Source organism: Manacus vitellinus, unplaced genomic scaffold (genome assembly GCF_001715985.3).
Source record: "Manacus vitellinus isolate BGI_N305 unplaced genomic scaffold, ASM171598v3 scaffold_4_pilon, whole genome shotgun sequence".
NCBI lineage: Eukaryota > Metazoa > Chordata > Aves > Passeriformes > Pipridae > Manacus > Manacus vitellinus.
In genome coordinates this window covers 37,674,293-37,702,097 of record NW_021940604.1, presented here as the reverse complement: position 1 = coordinate 37,702,097, position 27,805 = coordinate 37,674,293, and the positions used below count along the sequence as shown (strand labels likewise).

General features: G+C 37.2%; 2 protein-coding genes across 2 annotated transcripts; one reads left to right on the top strand and one right to left on the bottom strand.

The window, feature by feature from the left end:
- The first annotated feature begins 1,665 nt into the window (after positions 1 to 1,665).
- Positions 1,666 to 22,064, top strand: DDX43 (DEAD-box helicase 43). Its single transcript, XM_029962833.1, has 16 exons — positions 1,666 to 1,777; positions 2,312 to 2,367; positions 2,752 to 2,893; positions 4,215 to 4,322; positions 4,855 to 4,936; positions 6,526 to 6,682; positions 6,768 to 6,886; positions 7,157 to 7,267; positions 9,116 to 9,257; positions 12,785 to 12,885; positions 13,654 to 13,741; positions 15,233 to 15,360; positions 15,943 to 16,052; positions 16,775 to 16,913; positions 17,680 to 17,767; positions 21,146 to 22,064. Exons 1-16 carry the CDS (start codon positions 1,687 to 1,689, stop codon positions 21,245 to 21,247), a joined length of 1,764 nt encoding a protein of 587 aa, XP_029818693.1. The 5' UTR covers positions 1,666 to 1,686; the 3' UTR covers positions 21,248 to 22,064.
- Positions 22,065 to 23,056: 992 nt separating this feature from the next.
- CGAS (cyclic GMP-AMP synthase) lies at positions 23,057 to 27,719 on the bottom strand. The gene is made up of 5 exons (XM_029962832.1): positions 27,651 to 27,719; positions 26,619 to 26,841; positions 25,592 to 25,837; positions 24,200 to 24,302; positions 23,057 to 23,537 (listed from the first exon to the last, which is right to left on the bottom strand). The coding sequence occupies exons 1-5, from the start codon at positions 27,717 to 27,719 to the stop codon at positions 23,195 to 23,197; spliced, it is 984 nt and encodes a 327-aa protein (XP_029818692.1). The 3' UTR covers positions 23,057 to 23,194.
- Between the last annotated feature and the right edge of the window lie 86 nt (positions 27,720 to 27,805).

Below are 27,805 nucleotides of genomic sequence, written 5' to 3'. Positions count from 1 at the left end.
GAAAGCACGATGGCTGCTTCCACTGACACTGCAACATTAGCCAGTACATTACAATGTTAATTGTAAATTCTTGACAAAGTTGAATCCATATTGTTGTTAATAAAAATGATTTGAAAAGTACCATGCTTACTCATTTTATTCCTAACATAAAAGATTGTTTGGTGTGACCACATATCAAGCAAGAAAAAAAAATTAAACTTGGTCATTGTTTTCCTTTTGAAGTTTTGTAATTTTTTATTAAATGAACATCACGAAGGAAGTTCATTAGAATAAAATGCACAGGAACCAGTCTGACATGTTCAGTTTCTGATAACTGTTTACAGCAAAGTTTACTTAATGTTGCAGCACCTCAATGAAAATGAGTGTAGAAGTTATTATTGCCTTCCCTGTTAGATAAATGGCAATTGATTCAGGATTAGCAATCAGGGACCTGTGCAGGGAGCAGGATTCCTCATGGATTCCTTCAGTTTAACCTGAGGCCTAGGTGAAGCCCTTTCTTCTGCATTCAGCCATGAAAGTTGCTCTAGAATGTTACTGCACCAAATCTAAAACAATCCTTCACGACACACCTTCTTTCCCCAGTGTGCTCTTCCCACAGCCCTGCTGAAGACAACCTTCATTAATTGAGTATAAAATACTAAATATAGAGAGTCTGTGCTGTAGTGAAGTTACTGCCTCTACGGAAGCTTCAAAATCAGAGCCAGACATCTCCAAGTACAGGTGATCTCCTGCCTCTCTGCTGAATGGAACCTTAGGTACTGAAATTTAAAGATGCAGTTGCCAGAAAGATTTCCGTGTCAGCCATTTGTACCCACAGGTTATGTGAACACCACCAAGCTCTCCTTCAGAATAAACACAGGTCAGGAAAAAAGGCAAATGTATGCATGCTCTTCTTGTGTTAAATGAGGCAGCCTTGCTTCGTGTGGGCACAGAGATAGTAGGGAAGGGTCAGAAGACTGCAGTGAGAAGTCTTTCCTGTTGGGTTACTCAGCACATTGCCATGCCAGGCACAGGCAGTGATGTGCATCCTTAAAGACACATAGCTAAATGTTCCTGTTCAGCTCCGTACAATAGAAGCACAGGATCCTGCCTAAAAAACAACTGATTAGACATTGGAATAGGCTGCCCAGGGAGGTGGTGGAGTCACCATCCCTGCAGATGTTTAAGGAAAGACCGGACATAGCACTTAGTGTCATAGTCTAGTTAACATGGTGGTGTTCGGTCACAGGTTGGACTCGACGATCACAGACGACTTTTCCAACTTGATTGATCCCGGGATTTTGTGACTCCGTGAAAAATTTGAGGGACGGCCATAGACCCGCCCACCCGCGCGGAGCCAGCCAATCACAGCTTAGCGGCCCGACCCGGCCAATCAGCGCGCCCCGGGGCTGAGGCGCGCCAAATTCCGCCGCGTGAGCGGCGTAGGGTGGGGGGCGGTCGCCATGTCCGACTGGGACTCGGGCCCCGAGGAAGAGCGGGCTGTGCCCCGCCCCCCGGGCCGCCGCTGCCGCCGGCCCACAGTGCCGCCCGCCGGGCACCCCTCCGCGGGGCCGCGCCCCCGCCGAGGGCGACGGGGACGGAGGGGCTGCGGGCGGCAGGGGAGGGGCGCGGGCGGCCCCGCAGGGGAGGAGTGGGAGCCGCGAGGTGGTGACGGGTTCCGGCGGCCCGGGGCGGGCGGCGCGGGCAATGGAGGCCCCCAGCTGCCCCGGCCGGGCTCGGGGCACCGAGGCGCCCCTGTGCTTCCACCTCGACAGCGCCCTGGTCGGGGCTCTCATAGGTAATGACGAGTACGCCCCTGCGCCCCGGGTGCTTGGGCCGCTGCTGTCAGGGAGTGGGGAGGAGGAGAGCACCTCTGTGTCCCGAGGGAGGGCACGCCTGCCTTCCGTAGCTCCAGTCGTGGAAGGGCCCCACCCACGGCAGGGTGCTTTGGCAGGGTTTCTCCCACGCACCAGGGAAACTTTTCCTCCCTAGAGTAGTTGGTTTGACGTCTGTTTCTCGTGACCAGCAGTCTGCAAGTGGGCTGAAGCCACTCTCTAGTCATATGGAGGATGGGTGGCAGTCTTTTGAGTTAGTTTAACTGCTCCATCTCTTCAACTGAGGAGCCTTCTTCTACACAAACACCTTGTGTTTGGTTAACTGACAGGAAAAGTTACCTACATGTTCCATCAGTTTGGTGTCAAAAGTTCTTTTCTCTGTAGATTCATGCACCTATAAAGGTCTTGGGTTTTGGTCACAACCAAAATACTTAATGTGTAATTTTTGGCAGTTTGTCCTAAATCTCTGTAATGCCTGATGTGTGTCTTTATAACAGGTAGGGGCGGAACTAAAATTAAAGAACTTGAGGATTCTTCAGGTTCCAGGATAAAGGTACCCTGTGCTATGTGTCATCAAGACCTGGGCTCTGTTGGGAACATACTTGGTTTTGTTTCCATGTAAACCAGTTATTGAAGGAAGCTGAAGGATGTTTCAGTAGCTTAATAATTCCACTGTTTTACAAGAATTGGTAAAAAGGAAGTGGAGTTGAGAGTGCAATTTGAATGGTATGTGAAAATAGGAAAAGATTATTAGTTGTTCTTTTTTTTCCTTAAGTATGCATTTATTTCCTTTTCTTTTAGAAAAGGGAATAAGGGGCCTTTTCTTGGGAGGAGAATTTAAATTTGAGGTAAAAAAGGGTAAAATACTTGTTTCAGTATATGTTCTTATATAGTCTTTGCAGTATTAAAAAACCTCAGTAATGTTTTGTGAACACAGGTTACAAGAGGAACCTATGGAGCTGAAGTAAAGATTTTTGGCAGTCTTGATGTGCAAAACAAAGCCAAGATGTTGATTGACAATGCTGTTATAAGTTCTGGCCAGAACAACAGAGCTTGGACTGAGAAAGGCAAGAAATGCAGTTTTGGGGGGAAAAATACTGTGGATTGTCTTTCTATATATTTTGTAGTTTGGTGGATGTTTTTATATTATTAGTATTTTACCAAGTGAATTAACTTTTACCTTTTTCTGGGACAGAGGTATACCTCCTTAAAACAGAAATACCTAGACATCCATCTTTCTCAGCTATGGTCAGTTTTCCCCTCCTCTCACCCCAAATGCCAGGCTTCTATGAAAATCTGTTCCTGTATGTTTTCCACAATTTTAATGGATGCAGAATGTTATACCACTTGGTTTCTTGCGTTATCAGTCTGATTCCTTCAAAATACCTGTATTGGTTCTAGTGTGAGCTTTAATGTAGTATCTGTGGGATATTAAAATTCAGTAAACATTTGTAATGGTAGTCTGTAAAGTGCTGATCATAGCATAGGCAGTGCTGACATCTTACTGCTTTCATGGGAAGTTAATGTTTAAGATTTGATGTTGCACTTCATGCCTGGCTTTACTGGGTTTTCTTGTGTTAACTTTGTCTGTTATGTGGATATATAAATAATTATTGTATGTTGAGATGCTGCTTATATTATTGGTATGTCTTGTATGTGTTCCCAACAATTTTTGCACAGGCAAACACCATCCATATTTGTTGATCTGAGGAACTGATGAGGGAGAAGTTATCCAAGGGCTGTATTCCAGCATTAGAATAAGGAATGGGGTAGTTCTCTGTTTTGTTTTGAGAAGTGCCTCAGAAGGTGGATGAGTGTGTTTCAAGACTAGAAATAGTTAAGACTTCTTTAGTATGTGTGACTGTGTTTTCCCTGTATTTCCTGCTTTTCCACTGATTTTCCACATGGTTGTGTTGCCATTTATATCTTCAGTGTAAAACCTTACTTTCTGACTTGCTTCATCAAAGAAGAAGTACAGAATATAACTAGACTCAGACTTTATTGTGGTGGTGTTGGATGTTTTTGAAGTAAACTTTGCTCTTGTAGCTCTTAAAGCTTTCTGTCTGCATATCATCTACTGGATTCAGAAGTTTTTCAAAAGCCTGCTGCACAACAAGGCTTACTTATAGCTGGAGGAGCAACATTTCAAAACCTGTCATTACATTATTTAAGTAGCTAAAGAGGTTGAAATGTTTCCCTTTTTTTATCAGAACTGAATTTGTACAGGTTTGAGCAATATTTCAGGGCAGAGACCTAGGAAAGAATTTTGTAGTTATATATTTCATGCCTATTCAAAATATATGAGGACTTACTGTAGAAAAAGAAAATAAGGGGAGAGATTTCTCCCACACACTGCAACAGATTCCAGCAAACAGCATCATTTTGGTACTAACTTTGCAGGAAAAATCTTAGATGTTTTCAAGCCTGAAAATAACCCAAAGAAATCAGTGATTGACTGGGACTCTCTTCGAGAAAACAGAGCCAAATATGAAGCTATGAAGTGGGCAGGTTAGTTATAAATTTTGTTTGTGTGATACTTGTCTTTATGTGATAAATCTGTTGAATGCTTACGTGTTTTTAATTCTTGCTTTGAGATAACTGAATCTTTCACTGTCCAAACTAGTTAAGCATTTGCAGTGAAGTGATCATTTTAGCGCTTCTCAGTGTGGTCATGGAGAACACTGTGATTGTCGTGGAAGACTTAAACCTGATACTCAATTGGCATTTTGACTTCACCCCTTGAAAATAATGTTATTTGATATGTGACCACAGAAAAAAAAATCTGAGAATTGTTAAATATTAGACTATATGTGTTAGTAGAAACTATTTTAGAACTTGAAATGTGTGGAGATGGCTCTTTTGCAGATACTGAAGTGTTTGTCTCAATCTTCATCTTTTATATGAGCAACAATAGTCTTTATCACTTAACTAGTCTCCTAGCTTAAGGCACTGTCGGGGTTTGGGAATTTCCATCTTAAGCTTTAGCACTGAATCTGTATTACTTCTTGCTGATTCAAGTTCATTTTTCTGATTGTTGAAGACTTGCCTCCAATTGAGAAAAACTTCTACAAAGAATCATCAAGGACCGCATCTATGTCACAAGAAGAAGTGAAACTGTGGCGGTAAGATCACTTCTTTAGGGAGTCATCTGCCTGGCAAAAATTGCTTTTAAGGTATAAAACCTAGAAAGTAGGAGATGAAATGCTGAGACAGAAGCATTAATGTTGGGATCTTCTTAAGAAGTCTTTCTTGGAATGAAACAATAACTAGCAGATGAGTTACTATTAGTTGCTTGGAAAATTAGGTATTATCTGCTTCTCTAAAAGTGTTTGATCTAGTTAAATTTCAGAACAGAAAAATCTCAAGACATTTCACTTGGCTTCTGACTGTTTCTTTGCCTCTCATGGAGACAACATGTTCATATTTTCTAGGTCCTTCCAAATAGGATTATTCCCATGTTTAATACCTCCTGGCTGCCATTTTTACCAGATATATTTTAGTCAAATACCATCTTCAAAACAAAATTCCAACTTCTATTACTGTTGTCTTCCTTTCTTTCTATCTTGTCTTTACAAGTACATCCAGGTCAGTACATGTTTCAGTTGACTGTATCCATTCGCTTTGATCCAACAATCTCCATCAGTACTTTGCAAGGAAAACAGATCATCTGTTTCAAGTGATTCAGTTCAGGCCTTGGTAATAGTTTCAACCCTTTTCAGTAGTTCTGATGAAGTTGGTGAACATTATTGAAGTGTTAACTTTTTACTACTTTCCTTTTTGCAAGGTGTCTTCTTTTTTTTCTTGCATGCCAGAGAAACTGCCACAGGGAGCAAAGCATGGAACTGATACTTAAAGTATATGTATATGTTACTGTTAGAACTAGTCAGAATTAAAGAACATTGTTCCATAGGTTCAGAACATATATTGAGGAATAGCACCTGTGTGCTAAAGGAATATTTTTTCTGTTTCATCCAGTCTGTTTGCTTTAAGGAAAAAAAGACAGTAATTGAAAAAAACTAATTCCATAATCATGAGGGGAAGTTGAATTGCCCATTCTTTTCCTAGGTTACACCCCACTTGAAGAAAAAACTTTTTACTGAATGGAATCTGCAGAAGAGTACAAGACTGAAATTAATATGTTTATGCATATTAATATCTCTTAATTGGGGGGAGCCTTGGAAGATCAGTTTTAAATGTAGTTTTTTATTTGTGTTGTGCTTTGGGTTTTGTTTTGTTTGGGGGGTTTTTTTGAGCTTATCTTGCTGATCACTTTTTTCCTAAATTGTTCTGTTTGTGTTCTGCAGAGTATCCAGGGAGCTGCTCTGCAAATATCTGGGGAAGGTTTTTGTCAGAATATAGGATTCTGACTAAGAAGGCCAGTCCATTCCTCTGAGTTCTGGGTTGTCTTTAGGTTTAAAAACTCATCACAGTTACTTAATTTGTAATAGAGTATACTTGTAGTCTGATGTGGCAGGACTACAGTTCATGTTAATTCTTAAGAAAGAGTGGTAATTGATGCCTGCAGGAGAAGTGTTTGTGTAGTAAGACTTTCTTAAGAATTAAAAGAATAATTCACCCATTCAAGAGCCTGAAATTGGTTTTTGTTGTTCCAGGAATTTAAAAAAAGTTAAGAAGGGCAATCTTTTGTGTTAGCTCTACTTTTTCAGATTATGAGACTTTAAAGAAATTGCACTGCTTTAATTCTATACAGAAAAGAAAATAATAATATAACTTGTGATGACTTAAAAGAAGGTGAAAAGCGCTGCATTCCCAATCCTGTTTGTAAATTTGAAGATGCATTTGAGCACTATCCTGATATTATGACTAATATAAGAAAAGTTGGTTTTCAAAAGCCTACACCAATTCAGGTATGTCTTCAATTTTGATGACTTTTCAACTGAAGCTTAAGAGAAAAGTAAAAAGTACATTTGAGTATTTTTTATTTTATGTTAGTCACAGGCATGGCCGATCATACTCCAGGGAATTGATCTTATTGGTATAGCACAGACTGGTACTGGGAAGACATTAGCATACCTAATGCCTGGATTCATTCACTTGACTTCACAACCAATGTAAGGACTGCTCAAATGTCTGACTTGTTTAGCTGCATATACTTCTCCCCACACCCACCCCCTATGCAATGATTTTCTAGTAAAGAAATAAAAATCATAAATTGGAAAAAAATATAAACCTGGTGGAATAAGTCCCAAATTTGTCACCATAGATTCTGCTAGCAGCGGTGTACCGAGGAAGTTTTGGACAGTATATAAATGTTTGACGTCAGATGTGATGGACTTTGCCTATCCTTGTATATCCACATTCTATATGTGCTTTGTTTGTAGATGCAGAGATCAGCGCGAGGGGCCAGGAATGTTAGTCCTTGCTCCCACTCGAGAATTGGCACTTCAAGTGGAGGCAGAGTGTTCGAAGTATGCATACAAAGGAATTAAAAGGTAAGCTTGTTTCTCACTTGCTTGTTAAGTGGCTTTTTTGTAAGGTTTTTTTTTTTTTTTTGTCCTACCACTTGTAATTTAATTCACTTAGTAAAATAATTGCATTGTAGACAGCAGTAAGATCTCCCTGATCCTTCTCCTCTTCAGGATGAACAAGCGTGGGTACCAGTTTCTCATGCATTGCTTGTCATGTCATGTCATGTTCATCTTCTTGACCATCTTGGTAGCTGCTTACTGGACTTGTTCCAGAAGGAATATGCTTGTCTTGTAATAGAGGCAGGGGGTACTAAAACTGGATATTGTGCTTGAAGTGTGATGTCACAAGTACTGGATAAAGGGGAATAATGAGCTCTAGTCATGAGTTCTGCTGGCTACCTTCTCCATAGTATACAGCTGGCTTTCTTTTCTGTGGGGTTACACTGCTGAATAATGTTTAGTTTCTTGCCCACCCAGGTCTTCTCTGCAAAACCATCTTCTAGCATGGTGGCCCTCAGTCATGGGATAGTTCCATCCTTGTTTTTGTGTAACCTTTGTGGGATTTCTATCAGTCCATTTCTCTAGCCTTTTTGTGTTTCTTCTGAGTAACAGCCTAACTCTCTAGTGTATCTAGTTAACTTTGTATAGCATTCGGAATAAGTCTTATCTTCACTTAACAGCAAAACACCTGACTTTTGATTGTACTGTTTAGAAAATCCTTTCATACACCTTCATCTGTTTTTTGTGTAAATATTTTCAGAACAACTGTTACACTCCAGATTTTAAACCATAAGCTGCCCAGCACAGTTACATTTTGTTTGAGACTTTTTAAAAGCCTTTTGGTTTGTTTTAACCTTGAATTCGCATCTGGAGAAAGAGTCACACGCTGTTCTCTAAGAGAAATTCTTTTAATTTAGTGAGAAAAATATGGTATTTTGGCAAAAGTTTTTCTGGGGAGTAAAATACAACCATTTTGCTAAAACACCCACCACAAAAACTCAGTTCACAGAAAACACCCACTGCAAACAATCAGTATAACACTGTGTTTTAGTAAAACACAATTCATTGGTTTTAAGTTACCCACAAGAGAAGGAAAAGAGTAAAAGAAGAAAACGGATTAAAAGGGTAAAGAAAGAGAGAACGAGAGAGGAAAGGAAAAATGGTTACTGACAAGATTCAATAATTCACATGGTGCAGGCTGCAGGAGTAAAGAGAGAGAGAGAGAGAGAGCACACATGGACTCTTTATAGAGTTCAGTTTTCCCTCCCGGGCAGGATATCCAGTCAGTGCCTTCAGGCCAGAGTGAGCTGTGCTGTAGCAGTCACAGGCTGCAGGGGTGTGCTGTGGGTGGGCTACCAGGCAGGTCTGCCTTGACTGACAGCTCGGCTACAAAGCCTTCAGCTCTGCCATGTGCTCTCAGGGATGCAGCCCTCTTAGCTGCAGGCTATATGCTCTCAGCAAGCCTTAAGAGATAAGGCAGACCTTACCATGTACCTGCAGGTCCAGGCCCAGCCCTTCCCCACACACACTCACTGTGAGTTGGTTCCAGCCCATATCAATAATTCAGTGAGATTCGGATCCAGTATCTCACAACAACCCAAAACATACTCAAGCTTAATAGCTGTCTTCCTTCCTTTAATGATTGTTTTCACTGCAGTTTCAGCAGAAGAGTATTGGTGAACTGTTGAGGGAGTGTCATTCAGTGCTAATTTCATTAATTATTGTGACTGTCAGTCACACTTACTGTATTCCTTCCTCTAGTTAGAACCAGGTAATACTTTTTAAAATGAAGCAATATGTTGGCATTTATATGAAAATTATTGATTTTAGTTGAGACTTAATAAATTACTTCTAAAACATTTTATTTTACAGTATTTGCATATATGGCGGTGGGGACCGAAAGGGACAGATAGACGTGGTTACCAAAGGTGTGGATATTGTTATTGCTACTCCAGGCAGACTCAATGATCTTCAAATGAACAACTTCATAAATTTGAAGAGCATAACATACTTGGCAAGTAGCTGATATGGAATGAGTAATGCACCAGTTGGAAAATGGTCGACTCAGTTTGAACTTAAGATTTAACGGAGTTTTCTTTAAAGTTCTAAAGTCTTAATTAGAACTTAACATTGACATTGGTGTCAGAGGAATGATTCATACTTAACCATAATTGCATTGCAGATATTCTGCAATGTTCTCTAGAAAAAACAAAATAGCCTTCAAGTACAGTACGCATTTTAAAGATGCTAAATTGTTATTTCGGTAATGTTTGGTGTTCTAAAGTTTGTTTTGTCAGGATTAGTTACTAACGGATGAAATGCCTTTCCGAAGTTGTCTTTTCCTTTTCTTTTTAAAGGTTAATCGTGACTCAGGTTCTTATTAGAACTTGTGCAGTAAACAACAGAATCACACACAGATCTTTAAATGTCAGGGAGCTGGCTTTCTTTTAATCTCAGTGGAAAAATAGCTGTGTAAACATATATGAATCCGTGTGTCTTCATTTCATTCTTGCCTTTTGCTGTGCTGGACACATAAAACCATTGCTATTTGTGAAATACTTCAATTTATTCAGATTATTTCTAACTTCTCCGTTTAACTGGTGAGTTGTTGCCTCTTTTGACAATTTGGCCCTGCTTTCTGTCCACTCCCCTCTGAGAGTTAAATACTACTATGCTGTAGCAAGTTATCTCCAGGTATAACCCAGCAAGTTATCTTCTAGGTAACAGTTGTGAGCTTACTGTCAAGGCCAGCAGTGGTATAGCATTATTAGAAATTTGACCATCTGGAAAAAAATATTATTGTTGGAAGACAAGACGGTAGCCTCTTGTGGAAGAGTAACATGTAAATGCTCAGCAGGAGGAAAATAGGCCTGAAAACCTGAGAACTATAGGATCATTAATAATCTTTTTGTAGTATGATCTTTATGATCATACTACAAGCACACACTGCTTTGTAAAGCAATGTGTAATGAACTAAAATGAGATGATTCAGTATGTGCAGGATATGCTATAGTATGATATAGCTAAAAAGAATTAACTATCGAATTGAAAAATATGATGATGTAAAGCAGAAGGAAAGACATTTATTGTTGTACCACGAGCAGTTAAATGTTTTCAGAAGATTGAAACCAGTGCAAGGATCTTGTTATATGATATGGTTAATGTCTCATGCCTCAGAGTTTTATGGAAATGCTGTACTTCTTTAGGTATCATGTGAAAAGTTTGACTTCCAAAATTCCATCTTTTTTAATGTTACTGTGCTTTTCCTTGTAGCTTCTTGTACTGTTTAATATATAAGATAATTTCTGTTTGCGGAGCTTCATTGTCAGTTTTCAGCCAACATATAATTTAATCTTGCAGCCTTATTTCAAAGAAAACAAAGGGGCATTAGATTTCAACTTTAACAGCTTGGATGAAGAACATTCTTCATTGAAGAGCTTCATTTACAGTTTTCATTTAAAGATGAGGCTTGTGAAGGCTCCCAAAGTGCACTGAGTATTACTTGCTAGTATGATACAATTGCTTCCCAAAGGACTTCCAAGATCAAATGCTGGGATACATTTACTTGTTAAAGAAAAAGCAACCAAACAAAAGAAACCCTGCCCAAAAAAAACCCTCAGAAAAACAAAAAAGCAAACTGCTAATTATGTCTAAATAGATACTGTATACAAGCTGAATTGGAGGTAGGAAGTTCTCTTCTTGCCTGACAGAACCATCAGGTTGATTGCAGTCTTGGTTCAGATTTTTAGGAAGCCATTTATTCAAAATAGAATTTCCCAGTCTTACTTCTGAAATCATGAAAAACAGCAGCCTTTTGATTGTTTATGATACATGTCACTTGAAGATTGCTTTGTGTTTTGCTGTGTTCAGTGTAAATCAATATTCATTCATCAGTAGTCTGAGTGCTTATTTCTTAGGAACTTAGTCTCATAAAGCAGAAGTAAGGAAATTGGAATTGTACTTGAATAATTAGGAAGCGTTTAGGAGAAAGAGTATAATAAAAATATATATAATTCATGAAGTAGGATATAGAAGGTAGATTGGAGTAGTCCTTTTATTCTTCAAATAAAAAAAAATAATGTAAAACTTACCAATAACTTAATTGAAAACAGAGGAAAGAAAATAATTTTCACATGATGAACTGGCTTGTAAGAATTTCTTGCCAAGAAATAGAACTGAAATGAACAATATTAACAAACAAGTAAATAGTGTAGATAATAAGAAACCTAAGATTGTGTTATTTGGGAGACATCCAGCTTGTAAAACAGAACCTGGCTATGAGACATTTGAAAAAATTACTGCTACTAACTACTTATTTATTACAGCCTTTCATCTTTATTAGACAGCTATCTGAAATAAGGAAAGTAGACTTCAGCTACTCTGATCCATCTAATAGACATACTTAGGTGCTTTCTTTTCCCTTTCCAGCGAAGTACCAGTGTGCTTAATAGCACAGAAGGCTTCTACTGCTGAAAAGGGCATGGTAGCCAACTCTGTATATAAAATTAGTGATGTTTCAGCCTTGCCATTGTATTAGAATCCATGTGGTTAATGAAATCTCTATGAACCCTCTGAAAGTAAAGAGGATTAAATCAAAAAATAGAATTCTTGTCTTCTGTCTCTCAGTTGATGATTTGTTATTATTTCAGAGATTTACATAAATAATGTACTAAAAACCTTTTATATAAAAAATATCAGAAAATAATGGAATAGCAAAATTGGGAGAGTAGAAAGGGATTATCATCAAAGTCTTCTGTTTCCACATAAGTGACTAGAAAATGTCAATACTTAAAAGCACAATTCATATAACTTTAATTTTCAACTAGAGTTTGTGTAAATCAAAGGAGATAAATGAGTCTTAGATGCCAGTCTTCTTCCTTTGTGTGAAACTGAAATAATTCACAAGGATGCTTGTATATTAGAAAAAAAATTAGTTCCAAAGAGTTGTATTCAGTCCTCCAGCTCACTTGTATTTTTCTGTTTTTTTTCTACCAGATGAAACAAGCTTGAGCTCTGGGAGTTCTGCAGAGTGTTGTCCTAGTGTGAGCCAGAATTTATGCTCTGGCTTTTTTCCTACTTCTAATGAGGAACTAAATTGATAACATATTTTGATCCTGTATGAGATCTCTGATGAGATAGAAATGAGATTTCCCCTTTAAATTACCAAAAATTTCTTATCGAAAGTGTATAGTGAGGGTTGTCTCCCTCTGGGTTTGGTTAGTTATGATTTTTGTTGGGTTTTTTTAATTCTGTGCTTAGTTTTAGGCATGCAGCAAATTACTGTTAAAAGAAATGATTGTTTTATCTTCGTTGAGTTTGTGCTTTTAAAGATGCTGTGGATTTCCTTTTTCATTTGTATTACTCAAAGAAAAAGTGTCAAAGAAATTGAAGAGGTAAAACAAGTTGAACAGGTTTTGCTGTAAGTTATGGAGTGGATTCTGCAATTAAAACTGTTACCATTAAAATAATCTGCTGTGTAATGTCTTGCTGAAAACCTTATCTAAGGAGCCAGGCAGAATAAATCACCTTGTTTCTGAGCAGGTTTTAGATGAGGCTGACAGAATGTTGGACATGGGATTTGAACCTCAGATAATGAAGATCCTAATAGATGTGCGGCCTGACAGACAAACTGTTATGACGAGGTATCTAAACATAATGGTGCTCAGTACTTGAACACTGTAAACATAAGGTTATTGAACAAGTTAATTGCAAAACAAAGATGTCAGTTCATTAAAACTTTTACTAGTTTACTTTCTAATTCTGTCTAGTCAGTCCTAATGAGTGATTTCACGATTTTTTTTCCATTTTATACTGCCTTTTCTGATGTTTTACATCAGAAATGAATCTTCAACTGTAAGGACTATCAAGTCTCCCAAAAAGGAAGGTATCCTGGGAGTGCTAGAATTTACCATATCAGTTTGAAGTGCCAACTTCCACTTCTCTGTCTGGGACCAAATGTGTTTCCTGACCTTCTGATCAGTGTCTGTACTAGTCTGTACTTGGATTAATTTTGAAGTTATGCAGCTTTTGGGAACTTAACAATAGAATATCCCAACAATAATTTTTGTTACTGTATTTTGCATTGGAGCTATGGTTTTAGAGAGAAAACCGACTAGAAACTTGCTTATTAGGTGTTGTTGAACTACTAAACTCACCTTAGGCTTCATTAGAAAGGCTCCATAACTGTTGTGTGTACCTTTAACCAAAAAAGTTGTCTTTCAAGCTTGGGTGCTGTTTACTCTTAGCTTAAGATTAGTTCTAAATATTATGTAAGCTCACCATTGTAATTGCACGCCTAAGTGTTTCACTGGTGTATAAGAAAGAAAAGAAAGAAATTGGTGAAACTAATGAATTGGAGAAGATTTTGCACACTATTCTGACGTCTGTTTTCCTCTTCACTTCCTGTTTAGTGCTACTTGGCCTGATGGTGTTCGTCGCCTAGCAAAATCCTACTTGAAAAATCCCATGATTGTATATGTTGGCACTCTTGACTTAGCAGTAAGTTTTCCTGTTGGTTTTTTTTCCTTGCTTTTGTAAACCTACAGTTAAACTAGGAAAACTTTTACTTGTAACTGTATGTAAGTAAATGCATGTAACTTTTAAAATCATGCATTTTAAAGTTTCTTTAAAAGTTTAGAAACAACTAAAAATTTAGGAAGTATAAAAGAGCTTTGTTCTTTATGTTTCTATAACATCATCTTGAAGTCTTAGCTCTTCAGTAGAAGACATGAAAGCAACAAGTATCAATCACATTGTGTTTGTTGTACTTTGCTTTACCAAGTGTTTCTGCATGAACCCTTATTTTTGCAGCCTTCACTTCTGTTCATCAAGTTCTTGTACCTTACTTAGTTTTCTTTCTGAAGGCTTTCCTTCTAATGCATACAGATCCTTATCTAAACCTGTATTTCCTAACTGTTTCTTTCTCAAAGGGAGTGGGAGCTCTGTACCAAACTCCTGGAGGGCACTTGTCTGGAGAGGGAAATATGTGTTAGAGTAAGAACTGTCTTTAAAGTCCAAAACTTCTAAAATGTGGGTGTAGTTGCATACTTGTCATTGTTGTGCAGCTACGTATAGTTGGCTTCAATACCAGCAGAATTTACTGAAACAGTAGTTCCCAAGATCTTAGGAAATTCTCCTTTTCAGTTCCACTTTTTTTAGTGATGGCAAATGAGGAAACTTAGTATCCAGTACACGTTTAGGTAGAAATGGAGGGAAAATGTGCTTTTCATCTATTCTGTTCAGAACTACACTTTTATCAAAGGGCATATCTTTGTCAAAGACAGAAGACAGAAATTTTAAAGACATCAGCTGCTGTTGTAGCTCTCTTATCTAATTCATTCATCTCCTTTTACGGGGCCTTCTCTTAACTGAAGAGGTGATATCTGGGGGGAAGAGTTCCAATGCAGAAAGAGAATCTTGGTGTACTTGATTGATTCTTCAACTCTTGCCACAAGAACATGATACTATGCTGTGAGAATGTCTACACCTTTATAGTACTCGTGGTACAGCTTAGACATTCTGTGGTAACCTTCAGATAGGATAAAGATTTTATTAATGAACTATTGTTGGAATAATTAGAACTAATAATTTCAGATAGATTTACAGAATCTTCTTCAAAAGGCTTGTAGTTTCAGGTAAGACTGACGCCGTTCCGACTTGCTTTGGATACACATAAAATATACTCAAATTAAAGAACTTCAATCTGATTTTCACTACTACTAGAATTATTTATTTCACTTCACTAATCTGTACCCTTTAAATCTCTTCAGATACATGGTTTGGCAAACTGCTTAAAGATAAATTTTAATATTTTCCTAAAGCAACTAGGAGACCAGAAATCTCCATTGTTTGAACTCCAAACTGATACATACTTTCTGTTTAAAATAGTTTTTCATGGTATCTTCTTATTAGTTTCGTAATATGGGAATTAACAGAAAAAATATTGTTCTAATCTGTTTCTACTTAACATACCTTTTTACTGTTTGACAGGCAGTAAATACAGTAGAACAAAGAGTTGTCGTTATCGCTGAGGAGGAAAAGAGAGCTTTCATGTATGGCTTCATTGAGTCTATGAAGCCAAAAGATAAGGTCATCATTTTTGTGGGAAAAAAGCTTACGTATGTAATCACTTCCCAGTATCACATCTGTTCTTTTTTTTTATTTTTCCCTAACAAAAATACTTAGGAGTTTCTTAGTTCACATAATTACCAAATGTAGGAGCTCTTGTCCACAATGTGCTGGTAGTAGTACTGTTTTTATTTATTTATTCCTTCATACTGACTGTATATTTTTTAGCATCATTAGTGGTGGTGGCAAGTCTCAGTTTCACATAGTTAAAGTTATATGTTAAGATTCTTGGGGATACGTGAATGCAATGTCCTGTTTACTTTCATACGCAGCTGGTGCATATAAGACCTGATTGGTAGGGGGTGGTAATTGTACCATACCTGAACTTTTTGAGTGAACAGTGCAAAAATAATCTAATATTTCTTTTATATATAAATAAGGGTAAACATTTCTGTGGAAAATAGTCTTGCTTTCATACTGTTTTATAATAAATGTCAGCTGACCTAGGTATGGTTTTGTCCTTAGGCACACGGTTAGCTTTTGTTGTCACGTTATCTTTTTGATCTAAATCTAGATACTGCACTATTTTCTTTTTTCTTTTTTTTAAGAATAATTGCTTTATTTCATCCTAGAGCTGATGACTTAGCAAGCGACTTTGGTATCCAAGGAATTCCAGTACAGTCACTTCATGGTGACAGGGAACAGTGTGATCGAGAACAGGCTTTAGATGACTTCAAGAAAGGTGAGTTTGTACTGAAGTACTGGTTTGTTTAGGCAGGCTTTTGAAGGTTGTTGTGTTCAGATGCTTGTCTATTTGTAAGTGCTGTGTCTCTTTAGTACCATAAAAATTAAAATGTTAAAGAGCTCTTAATTATGTGTATTAATTTGACAAACAAAAAAGCAGAAAACAAAAGAGACTGCTCTTCAATAAAATTTGGAATGTCTAAGAGTTTAATAGTTTATAATTAAGGTTTGTTTTGTTATTGACATCTCTGGAAAAGTCAGTATTGTGTTAAGTCTACAGAATGGTAAAAATTTAAGTGTCAGATGAGGGTGCTTTCAGTGAAACAGTTCTGCTCCAGATTATGTCAGTAGGGTTATACTTTGGAGTTATGTGAACACTTGCTAATAAAAGACTAGTTCTGTGACGAGAGTGTTAGTTGAGAATATCGTGGTTGAAGTTTCTGTTCTTTTCACAGGCTGTATTATATCATATAAGGAGGCATGCTTCTTACTTTTGCACCCTGCTGTTCTACTTGTGAAATGCAAATAATAGTAAAATGACATTCTGAGTGCTTACTTACCACCTTGAGAGCTAGCTCAGTGTGACGTGCAATGAACATATTTTTCCTTTATGTGTTAAGAATAATAAGCACATTAAAAGCAATAGGCTTTAGAATTTTAGAATTATGTTTTCTGTTTATTTCATAAATTCCCATTCTTTTTTTGTTGTACTTATTTTAGGCAAAGTTAAAATATTGGTAGCTACTGACTTAGCGTCCCGTGGCCTTGATGTGCATGATATTACTCATGTTTTTAACTTCGATTTCCCTCGCAACATTGAAGAATATGTTCACAGAGTAGGTCGTACTGGAAGAGCAGGGTAAGTGTTTACCAGAAAATAGTAATGTATTATCAATGTTTTGTTATGTTTTATGCACTGCATTCTTGTCAAATTCTAGAGCTAGAAGTGATGTGGGGTGGGGAAGTTAAGACTTCGGTCTATCAAAGGATGGTTTAGAAACATACTACCTTCTTTTTAAATTGTTTACCTTTAATTTAACTGAACTAAGTTTTACACTTTTCTCTTATTGAATGATGTTTGAAAGCTGATTTAAATGTGAGGAAGAATTACAATTCAAAACAATGTCTGCATAGATATTCTGAAATGTCGCTTCTTTGTTTATCTCTTCATGAGCCGCTAAGTTGTTTAATTTTCTAGACAGCATATTAGGGGAAAAACATCTATAAATTCAAAGTCTTCAGTCTATCATGGTGGCGTAGTTTGGTTTTAGCACTTTTGGATGCTGCATTTCTAGGTTGGTACAAGTGTGATTTTTCTCATGTATGTGTTTATTTTAATCACGATACAAATGTCTGTCTCTTCATACTTAAACACATTGTCTTTATGCTGGGTTCATTATCTAAAAGTCTGAATTAGTTGTGCCTTTGCTCCATTTCAGGAGAATTGCTGTATTCTGATCTTCCTGAAAAGTTGCTCTCTGTCATGTGCATACTAAATATTCAAGCCACTTTTATCTACCAGCTCAGTAATATTGCCTGTAGTACAGTTTATTAGTGCATAGGTCAGTAGAAAAACCTGACAACAGTTGTTTTGAAGATCAACAGTTACTTCATTCCTTGTCTAGACGCACTGGGGAGGCAGTAACGCTGGTCACGAAGAATGACTGGAAGTTTGCTTCTGAGCTGATTGAAATTCTGGAAAGAACAAACCAAGTAAGAATATATTACTGGCTAAGATTTATAGTGGTTCTAGATTAACACCTGAAGCAGGTCATGAAGCCTATTTAGACCTTTCTTGGTGAATGTTTCTAGTGTCTTGGGGAAAAAAATAGATATTGAAGTCTCTCTTGTCCTGGATAGCCTTAGAAGTATTTTACCTTACGGATGATTCCCAGAAAAGAACTGTGAACTTTAAGCAAAGCGTTCCATGTCCAAAGAAAAAGTAACTAACATAGGCACACATTGCCTATGTTGTCTGCAACTACTATTGTCTGCAGAAGAATAATAGGGTCTGTTTTATTCCATTTGTATTTCACTTCTGGATGCATGTACCAATGTTCTTGTTTAACAGTGTAAATATTAACAATATTTATATCAGAAGAAGCTCAGCTATCTGTATGTTTATTATATCTGACAGTTCTGGTACCTGCATGTACTTTTCCAAGCTGTCTTTCTTACTGATGCTTGTAAATAGTATGGGAAATAGGACTGGAATGTGATTTCTTTCTTTAAGGAAGTGTATTTTTTTCTTGACACCATATCTGAGAAACCAAAGACAATTGTGCTGCTGTTTCTTGCTGTAACAAGAAACAGTATTTTGCCTGATTTATGGTAAATCCCCAGTTCATGCCCTGTCTTGAGTTTAAATTTTGTTTGGTTGGTTTTTTTTGTTTGGATGGATGAGAGCATTAGTACAAACTAAATGGCTTTTACCTGGAACTTGCGGTTGTTACTGTGGACATTCTTACTCAAACTTTAAAGCCTGGGTTAGAGCTTCATCTGAATCTTCTGGCTTACAACTCTTCTTTGAAAGATGTTATGTCACTTTATTGCAAACCTAGTAGGATGCTTTTAAGGGAGGAAAAGGAAAAAAAAATAACAACTGTCACTTAATAATTTCTAAAGTTGCAGATTTGAGGTTTATGGTTGAGGTGGGGTTTTTTGGGTTTTGTTTTATTTTTATTCAGAAAATGTAAGAGGTGAAACCAGTAATGATGTTTTGAAGCTACTTAAATGGAAATTAGAGGTGCCTTGGTTTGTATTCTGCATGAACCGCTACCTTCCAAGCCTTGACTCCAGCTGCAGACTGTGAAGTTCCCAAACTGGTTTGGGGGGGGGGGGTTTGATGTGTGATAATTCAACTGGGAACAGTCTGAGTTCAGAGGAGAAAAGAGGATCTATGAATCCTTGCTTTCAAGGGTTACTTTTAGTTGCAGCATTATTCTCAAACTTACTTTCATCTGCTAGGGAAGTATCCATACAGACAAGATGGTTGTTGCTTTTTGTTTTTTTTTTCTCGTGACAATGAAAATACCATTATTTCAGTCTTAAAGCATCATGTAAAAGGGAAGAAGAGCAACTGAAAACATGGTCTGAAGGTTCACAATCCTTCAATTTCAAAAGAGGTAAACTGTATTTGTTAGGCATATGTTCTCCATGATTTTGAATATACAGAATATATAAAGAAAAACAGGTACCACAGAAAGGTATCTGTATCATGCTGCAGGGATCTTTTATATATAAAGCTTATTAGGAAGCATGGACAGATTTGTTAGGGAAACAGGTGGAAAAATAGTTATCTCTGTAATACCAAGCAAAGTGTTCCATATAAATTATGGAATCTTTATGCTTTTCTGTTTTCTCACTTGAACTACCCTGTCTGACTTATATGTTTAGCAGATACACAGATTGTCCATGAAAAAATTCCAACAAACCACTAGAAGCTGGATATTACCTCACTGAGATTTTTATGTTCCCATATCCTTGCTTCTTCCCACCCTTGCCTGCTCGAAAACCACTCTTGGAAGAAATTGTTGCAATTTTAGTTGTAATAAATTACGCTTCAAGCTGTAGGAGAGGATCTGATACTGTGGAAGAAAATCATTCAGTGTTTCAACTGAAAACTAACTTTGTCTCATTACTTCTATCTCCAGTGATAGAAGTCTGTAGTGACTTTCAGCTGGAGGTGCATCATTTTTCACTTTTATTTTTACATAATGTTCTAAAACTTAGGCAGAACAGACTGTTCCAGAGGCATCATGTTCTGTAGACTCCTGACAGCCAGGGCAGCTGTCTACCAGTGAGAGCAATTCACCACATAAAATATATACTAGCGAGCTGTCCCTCATGCCAGCTCAAGAAAAAGTTGCTGATAGCAAATGGCAAGCACTGCTGAATTATAAGGCCTGACAAAAGAAATGGGAACTAGAGGAATATATCTTCCTGCTCCACCAGACCCTTAGTCCTGGCTGCATTTTCTTCCTGTCCAAGCATCGCCAGGTCTAGGCATTTTTAGGAAGACGTAAAAAGTATTGACATTTGTTTGCACTATACTGTTTGCACTGTATTTGTGCCACTGGCAGAGGGACAAATCACACAGACTGAGCACTCACACTAATACCACGTTCACACGCTGCTCTTTGCTCTAATCAGGACACTGATTCTGGGCTGGGCGAGTTCCACCTGCTGCATGGCTACGTGCTGTCACAGATTGTTGAAGCAGACTGGCTTTGATAGGTTCATGATCCAAGACCTCTCTTGACCTTACAGTCACCCATAATGCTTCTTGCAGTATACATCCCATTAATGTCAGCATTGTGCCTGACCTGGTTTTAGGAGGCTTGTTGGACACTGCCTTTGTTCCTATGAGCAAAAGAATGGTCTGTAGGTTTTTTCATTCAGTGGTCACTGTCGCTCAGCCTAATAAGTCTGTTTGTAATCTTTCACACCAGGCTTTAGTCCTTATGAACGTGAGTAACTCTGAGGTGACAGTTTGTTGATGATACTATTCACCTTCTTTTCCATATAATTACAAACACGCTAAAAAGCACTGTGGATCTTACTAAGGTGCTCTTGCAACCTCCCAGTGATGGGAGAACTGACTGCTTTCTCCTTCTTTTCTTGTCTTTTAGCTTTGTTATACGCACATGAGAACTGTTCCTGTGGCAACACTTTGAAGTCCCAAAGTTTCTCTTTAGAGTCTCTTAAAACTTCCATAAAGAATTTAAAATATCAACATTCAAATAGATGTATATAGTATGGTATCACCTTTTAGTGGCACTGAATGTTTTTACCAGCTGTTCATTATCACTGAAAGATAAACTTCTCCCTGAAATGCAGTGTTGTAATTAGCTGGTTATACGTTGTCATCAGATATGGTCATACAAGCAGAGATATATAATTGAAAATCCAGAGACACTATGATTTTTTGGTATATTTCAGTACAATTTTATGTAAAAAGATTTCTCTATGCATCTCTACAGAAAAGAATCTGCAAAGTGACAGAAGCCAGATAAGTATTTTTATAAAGCAGAGTCTAAAATTTTAGCTTTATTTAAAACTGACCTTGTTTTTCTGCTGCTTTCTTATCAGGTAGTTCCTGACGAGCTTATTGCAATGGCAGAAAGGTACAAACAATTTCAAACCAGAAAAGAAAAAGATATACAAAGACCTTGGAGAAAGCTCTCAAAATAACTGTAATCCCTTGAAGCTACTGAAACAAAGTTATTATAGTTAATGTTAGCAGCTCTGGGCTTGAATTTATAAGTTTAATTTCTCATTTGGTTGTTTTCTGTACCTGTTCCATTTAAATAAACCATTTAATTTAGTTTCGAGGAGGATTTAGTTAAATGCAGTATCGATATATAAGAATGTGAAAGATAATTTTTCCTTTTATTTTCAGAGAACTGAATTAGTCATTGTAAGCAATGTTTGTCAGTGTAGCTTCAAAATACTATACCTTTGCCTTGATATGCTGCATCTGCCACTGGCACAAAGAAGTATTTCTAAGGATAACTTAGTTATTTGAAAACTGCTATCTTGTAGTAACTTATGTTCGCTGAAGCAAGTTTTCTTTAAAACTTAAGATTAAAAGTCATTTTTGTTAAGACTTTCAAGGTTTTTTTAGAGGTCTGCATTTTCTTCTGATGGAGGTGAGCATGACAAGAAGTCCATGTTTGTGGTTAACTGGGAAGCAAACAGCTTCTACTCTTATTTTCATGGATGTAATATTCTAGTTTAAAGAAAACCGGAGTTTACTAGAGCAATGTTAACAAAGTCATGGAACAACAAATACACTTAAAGGTCAGCTTTTATTTCCTTCAGATAAAGTTGATTCAAATTTTACATTTACAGTTTCTGTCACACAGATTCGTACAGATAATGGGGCATATTTTCTCTCTTTGGAATTTATATGGGAAGAAGTTACTCCTTCATTTGATGCTTTGTCTGAACTTGTGTTTATGTGTCATATGAGTAAACTAATAAACTGAATTTAGTGAAATGAAAATATTTTAATAAAATTATTCTATAAATGTTCTTTTGGTCTTGCCTCTTTATTTGCTCAAAATTGAGGTGAAATCTGGGCATTATTTAAGCCACTAGGTTATTTTGCCTTCAAAAAGTAGGCTAAAAATACAGACTTGCCATGGCTTCTTTAAGGAGACACAAAGTATATATTTACTTGCAGCTCAGTAGTTCCCAAATGCTGTGTATATCTCACCTGCACAATTTTAGTTGTAGGAAATATAATTTTTTTCCCTAACAGGTATTTCTTTAACATGAGAAAAACAGAGCTGAATTCCAGTTTCAAGACTGTCAGATTCATGCTGCATTTTGGTTTTGATAACCTTTCATATCAAGAGTCTTCCTCTTTGATAGGGGTTGAAAGATGCATTTCTTTCTACAAGATTCATGATACAAATACTCATTGGCCCAGTAACTTTTACTTGGTTGTACCATATTAGATAGTGATTGCTTCCTACCCAAAGTCCAATGAAAAGACCCAATTCCAAAGCAATTCTGAAGACTCAGAAAGGGAAGTTGCTTCAGGAACTTCATATTATTTTGATACAAAATTCTCTCTCTATTTACTGTTGCTGGTGATTATCCTCTGCAACAGGTCTTCATCCACTCAGGAGTGGCGGTCTGAAAAACAAAAGCTAGACATGATCCCAGTATGGGGGAACTGGAATCATTTATTGAACACGAGAACACTATTTTAAAGGCATCTGGGGCCGGACATGTTAATGAAGAGGATGAGCTATGTTAATTAGGGAATTACACAAGTTTTTACTACCGTTGCCCAATGGGTTAAATATTTCCCTCAACCAAAATTACATAGGGGGAAAGGGATTAAAGGGGTTAAAGGGATTAAAGGGATTAAACATGGTCTGATACAATCATCTCAAGAGTCCTTTCTAATTTCTGCTGGAGCCAGGCTTAATCCATAAGGTAGAACTTTAACAGGTCTTAGGAGAAGGGTCCAAACTTGAATCACTGAGCTTTCTTTTGCTGAAAGCTGGGTTTGGGCTCCCATGGGAGCCTTGTCCTTCAGTCTACTGAAGAGTAACTTATGGTACAGAACTTTTTGTTCTAAATATGCAAATCTACATTATTAGATAGCTAATGTAAACAGTGATTTTAATAGCTCTCCTGAAATATTGGGAATCTGTTGTTCAGTTGATGGCTTATCTGTCTTGCAAGGAAATTATTGCTTGCTTTGTCTTCCAGACTGAGCAAGTTGTATTGCGGAATAAAAAAGTGAGGCAGCTGAGACTTTTGCAGGCACTCCACAAAATATCCCAGACATTTCTGAAAGCAATGATCCAGATCTCCCAAAATCCAGTCTGTGTCATTTGGCCACATGACACAAGAGTGGAAAAAAGCAGTTTTGACATGATATGAACAGAATTTTTCCAGCTCTTTTGGATATTTCATTTTAAGTTGCTCTAGAAGATACTTCAGCAGCTTAAGACAACCTTTCCTGTTAAATAAATAAGAATTTATTAGGTACCTTCTACATAGTTCTAAATATGTATTTTACATATTTAAACATAAAGAATTATGCATTAGTTGTGACATTCTTGATTCAGTACAAGATGTAATTGGCAAACAACTTCTTAGTTTACTTATTAAGGAGGTTTTGTACCTCATGTGGGTTTTGTTCTTCCTCTTTGAAGAAATCTGGAGAACAGTTTTTATAAAGTGAAAACTCATTTATTCATCCTGATCTGACTCAGCAGTTCTTTTCTCACCATCATTTTAGAAATTGCCTTGATATGAAGTGTAATGTTGCTCAGAAAGCTGAGTCATCACTCTTTTATGCTGTTTTTTATAAACAGGACTGAACTTGGGACAGATTATTTAACAAGTCGCATCTTTTGCGTTCTAAGGCAAGTTCAGAGTGTAAACCAACAACTATGATTGTTTCCACCTTTCATTAAGTAAATGCAAGTCAGACATTCAAACGAGTACATGCACTGTCGTACTGCTATAGAACTATTATACCTAAAAGCCTTATTCTTGCTTCCTATTGTGAGTAATTACTCTCAGATAAAATTCTTAAATACTAAACTGAAACAGAGCTAGACAGCACTAGCCTGGCTCACACAGGCCTAAAGTAAAATATTCATATGAAATACCAACCTACAGCACTTTGTTCCATCAGATTCACAACACGTCTTTGAGTGGCCATGGTTCGTCATCATTTCCTTCTCAATATGTGAGAAGGAGAGTCGCCATGTGTTTCCTAAAGTTGAACACAAGACTGTTAAATTGTTACACAGCACTAAGTATCGGCATCTGTATCTAGAAAAAAAAAAGAGACATTTTGCAATTGCCTTAATTTTAAATATTGGCAATTTCTTTACCCCTGTAAAAAAAAAAAATTATAATTCAGTGTCTGTAGTTAGTTCTTCCTTAATTCCCCAGCAGCTGTACACAAAGGCAATTAGAATATAATTAATATAGAACATAGTTAATTGTATGGATGCTTTAAATTTATAACAGTATTTGGATTTACTTCAAAATTAAGCTTAATTCTGATTTTTCCTGAATTTGTTGAACATGATTTGCGGAATTGCACTACTCATAGAAATCTACGATCTTTGAATTTCTGTATGCTTACTGTGTTTTCTGGTTTTTCTTTGTGCAGCAGGCTTGTGAGTTTATCTTGAGTATGGTGGCTGTTTTAAAGCACTTATTTTTGTTCTTCTGGTCATGCTTCTGAAAATAATTGCTAACAGAGCTCAACACCCTGTTTTTAACACCAGCAATCATTTTTGTCTTCCTTACATGTGTTATACTGTTTGCCTTGCCTGTTTGACTCAGTTACTCTGCATTTAATTTGCCCAGAAAGAGATAGCCCAGTACAGCAGTAATGATTTATTTGGCATTGATAACACAGGCATGCTAATTAAAAAAATACCAGATTGTCTGAAATGTTTTTGCTAAAATCATCAGTTCTCATAATGCAATGACAAGTCAGAATGTTTCTGCAAACTAATGTAGGCTTGGTCTGGAGGAAACAAAAATAAAACGTTGTAGCCATACCAGAGTTCAATGAGAAATAATGTATCTTGATAGAAAAGTACACAGTTTGCTTCCTGCAGAAGTATCTGATTTCTGGGTGCAGTCCCATGTGCAGGGATGTTCCCTGCCTTTTTAGAAGCCTTTTAATTTATTTTTTTTCTTTACAAAACAAAGGAGTGTATAGTGCTGTTAAGTACAGCGCGAGCATAGGGAAGGTTCATATCCATGTGTCTGACTGGAGTAGATTTAATATAATGCTCTTTTGAATGTATAGTGTACAGCCTGCCAGAGCAGTTTTGTATTTAGGTTTCCGTACAAGACAAGCAGTATCACAAATCTGATGTTTTAAAGAGGGATTTCAGTTGTCTTTGATCTGGATATATCCAGGATGAGATAAAGATCTGTACCTCAGAGGCACAGATCTGGATACCCTTTCTATAGCACTTGTAAGTGATCAAATTGTAGAGAAGATATTTCATGACTTATTATTGTCCATATTTGAGGTACCTCTTAGAACCTTTTCTCTTTTGTTTTGCTTGGCTACTAAATAAACTGATCTCGATTTGAAATCTCTCCTGACTTTTGTTCCCAGCCACTGTTCAATTTTGAGGCCGTCCTGTGTGCTGGGCAGACAGCTGTGCTTGACTTCCAGAGTCAAGATGATGTCCACTGATATTTCTGATGGAGGATTTTTGATCTGAAGAGTTATTGCAGGGCTTCCAGCCTTTTTCCTTTTCACAGTTACTTCCACATCTAATAACAAAGAAGAGTGATTTTTCATGTTAGATATATGTATATATATACACACACATATATAAGGAACCTTTTTTGAAGAATGTTGAGGTTTTTACAAATGAGGAATTCATAATCAATCAAAAGACATACCTGGGTTCCATCACTGGCTCTTTATCCTACAGGATATGGATGTTAAATAAAACATTAAGAAGGCCTGTTGATAAGTTCTATGAAATAAGGAACACTACTTTTGAACTGCTGTGTTTGTTTGATTTACTGTGTAAGAATCAGAAATACAGTAATGTTTTCCAGTGACCTGCTTCACTGTTGAAAATACACACTGAAAAGATTTGGCCACAATGTTTCTGAAGGCTTTGGAGGAAAATAACCCTATAAGGGGATACATTTTCTGTATCAATTGATATAAAATATTAGGTAATATGTAAAAGAAAGCTCTTTGTTGTGTACAAAGAGCCATTTGATGAATAGGTGCAAAATACACAGATCATGTAGGAAGTACCAAGCATACAATAGTACCCTTAATATTTGTTATTTTCATACGGAAAGAGGATTGCATAGTGGACTTAATCACGTAATATGATTAGCTCTGATGTATTTGTGATTCTTAACACAAGACCAAACTTGAGATATTGGGGACAGGAAGAGTTACAGCTCCATTGCCAGAAAAAGACAGTTGACGGGGAGGAAAACCCATTTTATTAACAAGAGGGCAATGCATATGCACAATGTAACTGGTTTTTTAGCACTCCTAGGTGAAGCTTGTTATCTCAGTACTTACTTTTAAAGTTTTTTACTTCTTGTTTAATAATTTCTCTAAGTGCTTGAAGCATTTTAAAGGCTGATAATTTTCCATCTTCATCTAAAAACTTCAACAAATACTTTTCTTTTGGATTTCTTTTGAATGTTATGTAATAATAGGCTCCCGTGTCATCAGACTCATCCAGCTGAAGCCTTTCAACAGGTATTACCAGCATGATGTCAAACTCATTTGGTTGAGATATCTGCAAAGTAGGAGAATACAACAATAAATGTGCAGCTTGAGTTTTATTCTCTTTAGATTTTTATACCAATTATGGTTTTATCTACAACTGTCTTGATGTACTTCTCATGTCTGGTGTGAAATATGAGCTTATTTCTGTGGATTTGTATTGCAAGATTACTGTGCATTTGGGTGGAGAAAAGCAATTTACTTATAGCAGTGCACTTCCAAGCTTTCCAACTTATTAATTTTTAAAAAAGCTTTAAGATTCTTGAGCTGTTCTGAGTAATGCATAAATGCTGAACTCAGTCATCCTTTTGCACATAGGAATCGTCTGTGAGAAAAAAATGCACTGCTATGTCTGAAGATGTTTTTTATACCACCCCCCGCCAAAAAAAAAAACCCAAGGGTCCACATATTTGACTTTGTTCCAGGGTGTGCTGGAACCAGGAAAAAAAGGTACTGCTTAATCAGAGAATGTTAAGGGGTTAGAATGGACCTGAAAGATCATTTAGTCCAAACTCCCGTGCCGTGGGCAGTGACACCTTGATGTCTTATGATCAACCTCCCACTAGATCAGGTTGCTCAAGGCCTTATCCAACCTGGATTTGAACACTATCAGGGTTGGGGCATCCACAGCCTCCCTGGGCAGGCAACCTGTTCCAGTGTCCAACCACCCTTACAGTACAAATTTCTGCTTAAATTAGCCTAAATTTCCCATCTTTCAGTTTCCATTACTCCTGCTTTTTGAAAAAAGTATAAACTAAAAACTGGCACAGGGCCTTTCGTGTAGTGCTATACTGACGGGTCCTGCGGTTACATCGGGCTCACCTGCGTGCTGTGCAAGAGCGGGGCTCGCCGTGAGTCCCGTTCAGGCAGCGTCTCTAACTGAACGCGCATAGGCACACACCTTTCAGTAGGTTATTTATCACTTTATAAAGCATTATGGTTAATTAACGCAGCCACCCTACAGTTTTAACTTGTCG

Excerpts from the sequence above, each read along its gene's own strand:
- CGAS (XM_029962832.1), bottom strand. The coding sequence starts at position 27,719 with ATGCGCGTTCAGTTAGAGACGCTGCCTGAACGGGACTCACGGCGAGCC. Across the intron at positions 26,842-27,650 it reads CGCTCTTGCACAGCACGCAG|ATATCTCAACCAAATGAGTT; the intron begins GTGAGCCCGATG and ends CCTACTTTGCAG. Across the intron at positions 23,538-24,199 it reads GATGGAACAAAGTGCTGTAG|GAAAGGTTGTCTTAAGCTGC; the intron begins GTTGGTATTTCA and ends TTTATTTAACAG.
- DDX43 (XM_029962833.1), top strand. The coding sequence starts at position 1,687 with ATGGAGGCCCCCAGCTGCCCCGGCCGGGCTCGGGGCACCGAGGCGCCC. Across the intron at positions 2,368-2,751 it reads CTTCAGGTTCCAGGATAAAG|GTTACAAGAGGAACCTATGG; the intron begins GTACCCTGTGCT and ends TTGTGAACACAG. Across the intron at positions 4,323-4,854 it reads TGAAGCTATGAAGTGGGCAG|ACTTGCCTCCAATTGAGAAA; the intron begins GTTAGTTATAAA and ends TGATTGTTGAAG.